The 11,522-nt window shown below is 35.5% G+C and overlaps 1 protein-coding gene across 1 annotated transcript; it reads right to left on the bottom strand.

Moving 5' to 3' along the window:
- Window positions 1–1,390: 1,390 nt before the first annotated feature.
- On the bottom strand, window positions 1,391–4,205 carry en1a (engrailed homeobox 1a). The gene is made up of 2 exons (XM_067410412.1): window positions 3,764–4,205; window positions 1,391–1,704 (listed from the first exon to the last, which is right to left on the bottom strand). The coding sequence occupies exons 1-2, from the start codon at window positions 4,203–4,205 to the stop codon at window positions 1,391–1,393; spliced, it is 756 nt and encodes a 251-aa protein (XP_067266513.1).
- Window positions 4,206–11,522: the final 7,317 nt, after the last annotated feature.

The raw sequence follows: 11,522 nt of genomic DNA, 5'->3' as shown, positions 1-11,522 counted from the left end.
CAAAGACAAGCTTTAGCCAAACTAGAACGCTTTGCGGCGATTCTTCAAACAAACTAGCGTGGCAGATATTCCTGGAGAACGATCAAGGGTTACCGGCAGGAACCGTAGTTTATTATTTCGAAGTCATAATATGAAGGCTATTTCTATTGTGGTTTTAAATAGGTTTGCAGGCCAAGATCTCAATCAGGTGTGACTCACTTCTGAACTTGACAGTTGCTAATTCCTGCATTCAGCCGAGCCTGTTAGGGCGCGTCTCATGTAGAGGACCATAGAGGAGGAGACGGTGAAGGTGTGAGAAACCACGGATCCGAAGACGCGCATGCTGTATGTCCAATGCAGATGTCCTGTGACGCTGCCCCGGGCATAGAGCTTCAGAAAACAAACACAGATTCCCATCTGGATAAGGTGTTCACGACTCTGTATCTTTGGTTTGATTAATCGGTTACAGAAAAGCTGAGGTATGCACACAACCGCGAAAAAATCCCTCAACAACTGTTCTCAAATTCTCAAAGCAGCTAACGTTAATGGAATTAGAAACAACAAGCCTTACTTTCCCTTCAGTTAAAATATACTCGCATGTCTTCATCTTCCCACATAAATTAATAATGTGTACATTTCTTTATCCTGATCTATATCAGCCTGTATTTAAATATTGTAAATTCAATGTCTTGATTACACTTTAGATTGTGTTTTTTTATTTAAAATGCAGCAGACTATATGTTAAATAATCACGCTGTCTGTGTGGAGAGTCGTTTTATTGTGAGAAACTTGAGTAAACATAATGGCGAAACAAATTTGATGACACAATTTTATGGTCACTCCGTTGGCGCTCTGTCTGTCTCTGATTCCCGGTGCAAGAAAAAATACAATAAAATAAAGAGAAAATAAACAAAGTCCAGAGGCCGTTTTGCAGGTACAAAATGTTTTTATTTGGATACAGTATTAAATATCTTGTAAAGAATAATATCTGATATCAGATAAGTCTCCCATTATCCCAAGTCCCATCAGCAAAGACAAATATTCAAAAAAATGAAGCCTGTACTGTAATTTGGATACATTAATCGAATAACATCTTTGGCACGAAGAAATATTGCTTTTAACAGTATAAAAACAAGAATTTAGATTAAATGTTAAGTGCCATTTGACCGATAGTGGCACGTGAAAATTTCGAACAACAAAACGCGATCCATCTGGATTTGAATTGTCTCATCAAAATAAAAATGAGCGCTACGTTTTCATTAATCCCACGTTTGTAGATATTGTAAAAACAACAACAACGTCAAAAAACGCTCGTCCAAAAAGGTTGATAATAATCTCCCTTTGTAACGTCTGGTCAAGTAATTTAGTTTTGCTTCACTTCACTCGGTCGACCCTTTTCTCTCAGTCTTTGCTAGTTGCCGTCCTCTTCTTGAACGGTGGTGGTGGAATGGTTGTACAGTCCCTGCGCCATTAGCTGCATCGCCAGGCCGTTCTTGAATCCGCTGGCCTTCTTGATTTTAGCGCGTTTGTTCTGGAACCAGATTTTAATCTGCGACTCATTGAGGCTGAGCTCTCGCGCCAGGGCCTGCCGCCTCTGCTCTGTGATATAGCGGCTCGCCCCGAACTCAGCCTTCAGTCTCTGGAGCTGCTCAGCTGTGAACGCCGTTCTGGGTCGTTTATCCTCACTGTCGTTTTTCTTCTTTTTCAATTTCCGGGTCCTTGGGCCTTGTGTGGAGACAACAATGAGACGAATCCATGAATATCAACCATCTCATTAAGTGTCAAAGCCATTTTGGACTACACACACAATAGGGCACTGCGTGTTGAGTATTGTTGTCATACACCACTGGAATAAATACATATCAGAAGAGATTCTTCTTTTTCAAACCATAAGAATCAGTAGCTTAGAAATCCCCGTCAAGAGATTTATTTCAACATGTGTAACGCTAATTGTTGCTTCCTATTGGTGGAAATATTTCACTTCTACACATATGGCTATCGATATGAATTATACTTTTATGATGTTACAAATAATAAATACTGAGCCATAACCGAGTCTACTGTTTTCTTACAGAAGTATATTTTCTCTTGAAATTAAAGGTTCTTTACTGAGTTTGATGATTCCATGAAGAACCTTTAATATCCATGGAATCTCGAGGTTCTTTAGATTTTTTTTAAAAAATGTTCTTCACATTAAGGATTTTTTTTTATTTTAAGAAGTGTTCTATGAAAGGAATTTATTATAGATATCATATAATAAATTACATAAATTATATTCGTTTAGACGCCCAATGCAATTGAACTTGTCTTAAATGCAAAATTCAGCAAAGCGACAAAAGCAAAACTGCCTAGAGATGTAGCGACTTTAAAAAGGATATATATTCATATTACCTTCGATGAAAGGAAACGTCAATTCACTCCATTGTAAATGGTAAAATGAGAAAGAGAGAGCATCTAATTAAACATTGACAAAATTAAAATTAATACGCGTTCAGCTAAATGCGAGAGTAAATAAAACTGTCTAACTTATGACAGTACAAAGCCACAAGTTTAAAGCTAAAATTCGAGCTCAATCGAACGCATTTAAAAACTTTAAATTTTGTTCAAAGATTAGTTAGATTTATTCAACAATTATGCCTATATAGTAGTTTTTGTTCTTGCACGACGTTTATAGCGTTTATTATTAAACGACGTTTATTTGATGCGCCTGAAAAGACTTTTTCCACGATGACGATTATTGTTATTGTCGCTGTCATTTTAAAACTATTTCAATCTTAAATTCTACAGACGTATAGCTTGTTAAACTATTTTAAACATTCAGACTTGCCTTTCTCAAATTTCTACAAACTTTACTAGGTATCATTATTACTATTATTGTCGTTGTCATTATAGGGTTGTTTCAATCTATATTTAGGTTAATATATACAACCCAGCATTTTCTATATATAGAATTTTTGCATTAATCATAATATAAAAACGCCAAGGCTTTTAAAAACTATTAATGTCTTACAAATGGAAACCCATCTGGATCATGCATGTTGTAAAAGAAAAACACTTCTGTTGTGGTTTGTGGCCTTTTCTGTTGGATCCTAATTCCTAAAAGAGGAAGGCCTATACACTCCAACAAATGCTGGGTTAAAAACACTCAAGTTGGGTTGAAAACGAACAAACTCAGTGGTTAAATGTTTGCCCAACATGCTGGGAAGTTTTATTTAACTCAACTATTGTTTAAAAAATGATTATATGGCTGGCTCAAAATTAACCCAAAATAGGTTGAAAATTAAAAATCAGACACATAATTACTAGAAGCAACAATAATAATCAAAAGGTGAACATTTATTAATAAGCAATTCAATACATTTTTATTGTTTATTATTAATTAAACCTATTAATAAATGTTCATTTATAAAACATATTAATACATTTCAAACCTATTTTGGGTTCATTTTAGGCTAGCAATATAGCCTAGTAATTTTTAAACAGTAGTTAAAACTAGCAGGTTGGGTCAAAACAACCCAATAACTGAGTTTGTCCATATTTAACCAAACATGGGTTATTTTTAACCCATAATTTTTCAGAGTGTGATTATGGTGTGTGTGTGTGTGTGTGTGTGTGTGTGTGTGTGTGTGTGTGTGTGTGTGTGTGTGTGTCTGTGTTCCTCAGCTCGAATATTTCTCCAGCTCATAAAAAATTAAAATAGCAATGATCGAAAGTAACCGAATCCTACGGCCTTTACGGAAAGAAAATATAGGCTACTCAACAGAAGTATTACCAGATGCCTTACCAGATGAAGGCCGATCAGAGTATCTCGTGCAATAAACCCAGGCGGGCCACAGGGTGTCTTTACTGGGCGAGGAGGTTTCACCTGGGCTGTTCAAAGTAACAGATGACGCTGAGACAAGCCCAAATTTCGCCGCGTTCCCTCTATCGGCCTCGTCTGCCCTGGAATGCCTACTGCTGACTGGAGACGAAACGGTGGAGGAGGCTGATGATGAAACACTGTCGCTGCTGCAGTTGGAATCCGGGCAAGGCGCGCGGCGCACAGCAATACCCCGCACTCCCCTGTCCGACGCGTGCGCGCCTGCAACCCGCTCCCTTCTGCAGCCGAAGTCCGGTCTGAGGATGTTGTCAATGAAAAAGTTTGTGGTTCTGTGCGTGTGGTGCGCAGCCGGCGGAGAGGGCAGAGAAACGGTGTCATCTTCACTCTGGTCCCGCTGCTCTTCCATAACAGCTGATATTCGCTCCAGCGGTTGGATTGTAACCGGTTGTGTTCCAAATACACCAAGAGACAGGACAATGTTATCTAGGTATCCATGTCAAAGCGCTAATTCCCCGCGAAACTGAGTACATTTTGTAAGTCAACTTGTTGACATAACGCTCGCGTGTTGTCTGTCACTTTAAGCGTGTTTTGAGAGGACTGACAGCGCAGCGTTTGTACACCCTCTGCATTGCCAGACCCGAGTTTGACACCTCTTTTTCTCTGGAACTCTACTCATGCACAACCACTCTTAGTGGCCACTAACCGGAAACACATCAGATCATATAGATGAGTGGGGAGCCTATCCGTGACAAAGAAGCTCAACGCCACGTGTGTCCGCGTCCAATTCCGTTCCGCGCCTGTGCTCGTAGATATCAAACACGGCACAGAGATCGCGCTCACTTCTGCCTGCTGTCGCGCTCAAATTCACCCAGTGAGACAGAGGAGTGAATCAAAATGGAAAACAAGTCTTCAAATATCTTTAGCCATTTACAGATCTTGAGAATAACAAGACAATACCTATAAGAATGTTATATGGCATGCATTTTTACATTTGATTATAAACACACACACACACACACACACACACACACACACAAATACATTTTAAACCTACATTTCGACGACATATACAACAAAAATACTTAAGTCTGCTTTACTTTTAAAGCCAAAGCCAAATTAGCTTGATAAGAGAGTCTCCTAAATAGCATATAAATTGATAATAGGCTAGTATTAAAACAATAACCCAGCAAACACAATAACGTTGTAAAAACGTTTTTTTCACGTTGTGAAAAGGTCGTGATAACGTTTTAATCGGACGTATTTAATACGACAGATGTCGGGTTTTTTTTACGTTATAAATACGTTTTTTCACAACATTGCAGAAAAGTCTTTATAACGTTTTTATCACGTCTGAATGTCTCCTTGCAACGTTTTAAAAACGTACTTGACACGTCCAAACTGGTACTTCATATGCTGCCATCAAAATGTTTTTTTTAGTGTTATCTTTCCAGATAAAATGACTAAAACCATATAAAACAAATATATAAAACATAAATGTATAGTAAGATAAATACATTAAGTGGTGTATTTTATATTTCTTTATAATTCATCATAAGCTATTATGTCAGTTTACAACATTTCTGTAAATCTGAATATTCAGCAGAACTTTTTTTACATTGCACTACCTTACCTGTAGAGCAGACCTCTGGTTGTTGTCCATTGTATAAGCCTACATTAACATATATGTAGGCCTAATAATTTATACTACACACAAATTTTGTCACTCATATTTATTCACAAAATGTAAAAAAAGTAACATGATATGGAAAAAAAGGTAAATATGTAAATAAATAAAACACATGAAAATTATGCAATGACTGGCGAATTTAAATATGGATCATTAACAAATTCCAAGAAATTTCAGAGGACAGATGTTTTTACAGAAGAAAAAAACATTTAATTTGTAAATTGTAAAGTATTTCATTTTAAATAGATACAAATTATTTTATTGCGATTATAATAATTATATTTTAATCACTTGTTTGCAGTAAAACTAATGCTTATATTTTAAGGATTTTTTTCAACACAAATTACAGATATATAGGCATCGGAACTTAAAAAATATATATTAAATAAGAAGTTTATTGTTCAATAAATACCTGATTTTGAGAAACTATGTTAGCGATTTCTCGATTTTTCAGCGCTTTCATTGCAGGTTACATTGTTATGCCAGTAGGTGGCAGCTAGGAGCTGTCTTAATGACATAGTAAACCCAAAAATGAAAATTATGTCAATATTATTACTCACCCTTGTGCTGTTCTACAATATTAAGACCCAATACTAATATTAGTAGGCCCGCTGTACTGTTTTAAACGTTTTAGTACCTCTCTGGGCACTGAAAGTGTAAATTAAAGGATTAGTTCACTTTCTGAATGACAATGTCCTGATAATTTAGTCACCCCATGTCATCCAAGATGTTCATGTCTTTCTTTCTTCAGTCGAAAAGAAATGAAGGTTTTTGATTAAAACATTCCAGGATTATTCTCCTTATAGTGGTCTTCAATGGATCCCAGATGGTTGAAAGTCAAAATTACAGTTTCAGTGCAGCTTAAAAGGGCTTTAAATGATACCAGACAAGGAATAAGAATCTTATCTAGTGAAACGATCAGTCATTTTCGAAAAAAATAAAAAATAACTGTATATGATTTATAAACACAAATGATCGCCTTGCGAGTGCTCCTGGGTTGTGTATGCTTCAAAAAGCTTACGCTGTATGTCCTACGCCTTCCCTATTCAACTTACGGAACGAACCCGGCACCAGTTCAGTTTTTTTCCGTACGTAGAATAGGGAAGGCATTGGATATACAGCATTAGAAGAATACGGAACATGAAAGCACTCGCAAGGCGATCATTTCTGTTTATAAAGCATATGCAGTTGTATTTTTAAAAAAACGGCTGACCGTTTTGCTAGATAAGACCCTTATTCCTTGTCTGGTATCACTGAAAGCCTTTTAAGTTGCACTGAAACTGTAATTTTGACCTTCAATCGTCTGGAGTCCACTGAAGTCCACTATAAGGAGAATAATCCTGGAATGTTTTCATCAAAAACCTTCATTTCTTTTTGACCAAAGAAAGACATGAACATCTTGGATGACATGGGGTGAGTAAATTATCAGGACATTGTCATTCAAAAAGTGAACTAATCCTTTAACTTGCTGGCAATGGAGGCCTCACTGAGCCATCAGATTTCAGCAAAAATATCTTAATTTGTGTTCCGAAGATCAACGAAGGTCTAACGGGTGTAGACTGACACAAGGGTGAGTAATTAATGATATTATTTTCATTTTTGGTTGAACTAACCCTTTAATTGCTGATCCAAACAGTTATAATGCCGAATTCTGTAACCCACTAAATTATGTGACCCTAGTAGGTTATAAGGTGTAGGTTATGGAAATTTATCATGGTTTTACCATGATTAAAAGCAAAAAAATATAGTCATTGTAGTAATTCCATGGTTACCACAAATGAACCATGGTTCTGCTAGAAAAACAGTTTTAACTATGGTATTTGTGTGATTATACAAATGGTAATCAATACGTCAAAAAAACAACAACAACAAAAAAAAAACAACAACAAGATTTTACTATAGTAAAACCATGGTTAATTATCAAAAGGGTAGGATTAGGGTTAGGTTTAGTCAGATTAGGTCAATGCAATGCCTATAGTCATATGATTTGGTAGGTCACAGAATTCGACACAACACCAGAAAGAAAGAATGTTATAAACATTTGTCTGCATGCACCCAATTCTGAAGCGAATAATAATATGCTAGTATACAGCAATCCATATGAGAAGTCTGGTGTTGAAGGTGGATCTGGAACTGACTTCTGTCCAGGTTGTCACAGCATCTCGTCTTCACAAACTGCCCTGAAATGCAATTCACACACCAACAATGATTGTTATTAATATAATGTGAGGCTCTTACATTCACAATGCTCAGTACTTTTTTTATTATCATCTGTCTCATTTTGAATTATGTTGGACCTTACTGTAGGTTGCTAACTCTATACCAAGTGTCCTCAATGCAGAGTTAAACAAGATGGCCATAGAGGACTCAAAAAATATTTGATGAATTTTTTGAATACTTGATAAACTTTTGATCAAACTTTAACATGGAAGAATCTAGGAACATAAACAAGTTGTCACAGGGCCAACAAAATGTAGTATTCAATGTCAGGTTTATTAAAAAAAAAAAAAAAAAAAATAGAATAGAGGTGAAATGCAGAAATGAGAAAGAATAATATACAGAACATATATATGTGTGTATATATATGTGTATATATATATACATATATGTGTATATATATATATATACATATATATGTATATATAGGCTATGTGTGTTTGTCTGAGTGTGTGTGTGTGTGTGTAAAAAAAAGTCTTAAGATGCCAGCATTTACATTTGTAGCTTTACTTATTTAGTATTCCTCATACAATGTCACTTAATTATGTTTGGACGCAATAAATATAAATTATTCATATATCTGACGCTCCTGAAATCACAGTGCAATTTTAATCAATATTTATTTACCATGAAATATCAAAACATGTTTGAAATAACGTTAGTTTCACCCCATTTTCATGCTCTATATAAGTGACGTCACCGATTAACAGTACACCGCATACTTTTAAGTTATATTTTCTAATCATCCATTGACAAATTGGCAGAAAATCATTTACAAAACTATCAAAACCTCTAATCTACACATAAAATGTGATTAAAAGCCCAAACTTTCATAAATAAGAGTTTAAGTCAAGTTAGTCTACCTCTTAAAGTTAGCCTAACGGTTGAGATTCTAACGATCTTTTTCCAAAGACAACAAACCTTTTCTATGAAGAAAATATTCAACAGAAGCTTGTCAATTACATGTATGAACGTGTCAAGAACAGTTGTATGTATTATTTGTGTAATTTTAGGCACTAAACTTACCTGAAAGCAGTGAAAATAACAGTGACAGACGGTCGTGCTCTTGCTTGACACTTGTCAGTTGGTTGAGTTGCCGCCTGGTTGCCGCCCCGTTTCCATGGTGACTCCAATCCGATTGCTCACGGGACTCGAAATGTTAAATGCGCACGCCAATTAAACATGTCAAAAGTTAAGCAGCTATCGTTTACATTACAGCGTTAAAACAATAGGCTACTGATGGAGTCAAGGGCGTAGATTTGGTTTCAACATTGGGGGGTTGAGCGTTGGTATGCTGCCTGTTTTTTTTGTGTTTTTTTTAATTAAAAAAAAAAATCTGTTTTATGTGTAGCGTTATTGGATAATTTATTTCTTCTCTATCTATCTATCTATCTATCTATCTATCTATCTATCTATCTATCTATCTATCTATCTATCTATCTATCATAACTTTATGGAATAACTATTCATCAAATTCTAACATAACGGAGTGATTCTAAAAATAAATAAATTATGTTATTGAAACCGCCAGTAGGTGGCAGCGATTCGACGTTTTAATGAGTGAGCTACTTAAATCGTTCATTCAGCCAATTCATTCAAAAATCAGATTAATTAAGGAAGAAAACAAACACCGATTTGAATACTTTTGTCACTGATAAGACGCTATTGAAAAATGAAGTAACAAAATAGATGGCTGTTTTAGTAATTGGTTACAGTTACACTGATAGTTATGGCTAAATTGCAATGGATTAGCTAGCTAAAATATATGTGGAGTGTACTTAACTATTACAATGTTTTCATACCTCCTTCTCAGTACATGCTTTATTCTTTTTAACGTCTCTCTTTGAACAGAAGTTTAATATAGTCGGCTGGGCAGCGGTTCTCTTCTTTTTTGGTGCTACCCGCTCTCATTCATTCAAACAGTAGAGCGCCACTGGCGTTGTTTTGGTGAAAATGCGATGCGCATTGGTTGGGCGTTACCAATCGGTTCAATGGAGGGGGGGGGTATTTTTTTACTAATTTATTATGACAAACACATATTCGATTATAAACAAAATTATTGTTACAAAATAAATGAATTATACATATTTTAGTATAGATCTACTGTAATTTTCATGTTGAAATATTGGGGGGGGGGGGGGGGGGGGTTGTAACTGATGGATTTGAATATGGGGGGGGGGGGGGGGGTTAATATAATATAATATAATATAGCTTTAGAATACTTACGTTTTCTTTTTCTTTTCTTTTTTTCTTTTTGACTAAAGAAAACATATGTTTTATATACCAGAAATGATCAACGTGGTGTACAAATAAAAGTAGGCTATAGGCTATTGCACAACAAATAATAAAAAAAAAACAGAATGTATGTGTTTTGGCCCTAGCATAGTCTTTGTTTTGACATGGTTGTATTTTGGTACTGTCATGACGTTTTTTAAACGTCGTATTCCAACGTGCAGATTACGTTATTTTAACACCTGAATAAAACGTCTCCCAAAAGTTGCAATTTGGTATAGTTTCGTTTTCGTAGTAGACAAACGTGATATTAACGTTTTTTTGACTACTTAAAGAAAACATACCAGCTTGGTATTTTCACAACGTTTTTAAAACGTTTTATTTTGGTTACATTATTTTTTTATTTTAAAAAACGTTTTTAAAACGTTTTTAAAACGTTGTACTACAACATTACCTAATTGCAACCAAAATACAACGTTGTGAAAAGTTGTAAAAACGTTTTGTGTTTGCTGGGAACCTAATACTATAGCCTAAATTAACTATGGTTTTACTACAAATAAAACACAAAAAAGCCATGGTTAGTTAACCATAACAATTTTAGTTTAACCATGGTTCTATTTGTACTAGTAAAACTGTGGTTATACATAGGCTAGCTACTACATAATAAACTGTGGTAAAAACATGGTTACTACTTTTTTTGCTATATATAAAACTGGTTAATTTAGATAAAAAAATAAGAATACATTTAATTTAGACCTCATTCAGGACAACTGAAAGTCAGATTGGAATATATAGCCTCGTTCGCAATATTTGAGTCCCTGAAACACTTACCGCGTTTGCACTTAATTAATTTCTAATTAGGACAGTATTACTGCTCATTCTGAAGAGGCGGCGTCGGTTAGGCGGTTATAATGGCTAAATAGTCCGCTATCTCTCCAGCCTTAAGAACTCGTGCAGAAACATAATTTATAGGTTTTAATTAGCGCGCATTCAACGCGATCAGCTGGGCGTTCATCACACAGCAGTGAATACAGCACAGTGAAAGCGCTGCCACAATACACGCGAGAGGCGTTTAATCAAACCAGCTCTGTAATGTCTGATGACGCTTCGCCTGTTGAAAAAGCTCTATTTGCATAAATGGCTGAACTGACAGCTAAATGCCCAGTGATTAATTTTATCGCCCACATGGTAGAGTTTTTGTGAAAATATGATGAATGTATTTTTTCATTGTTAAACAAAATGTAAACGACCCCTGGATATAGTCCAATGACTTAGTTAAATTGTGCTCAGTGTTTGGTCAATTTCAACAGTTCAAAATGTGTCCGTTTTATTTTTATTTATTTTGAGTAGGGTAAGGTAAAACGCCCCCTTGGGGTAAAACATCCCCCAGCGCTTTTCCCCAAAATAACCACTAAGTATATACGTTTTTGTTGTTGTTATAGACTACGTTGACAAGAGTGATGTAGAAGTAGCCTATACTGTGAAGCTTTCACTGCCGACGCTCTTGAGGGAAAACGGATTTCACATTAAGTGATCTAATTTCTAGTTTGTTTTGTAGAACACCACAGTTATATATAATATGATAAT

Source organism: Chanodichthys erythropterus, chromosome 14, assembly GCF_024489055.1.
Source record: "Chanodichthys erythropterus isolate Z2021 chromosome 14, ASM2448905v1, whole genome shotgun sequence".
NCBI classification, from domain to species: domain Eukaryota; kingdom Metazoa; phylum Chordata; class Actinopteri; order Cypriniformes; family Xenocyprididae; genus Chanodichthys; species Chanodichthys erythropterus.
This window is presented reverse-complemented; position numbering and strand designations above follow the sequence as displayed.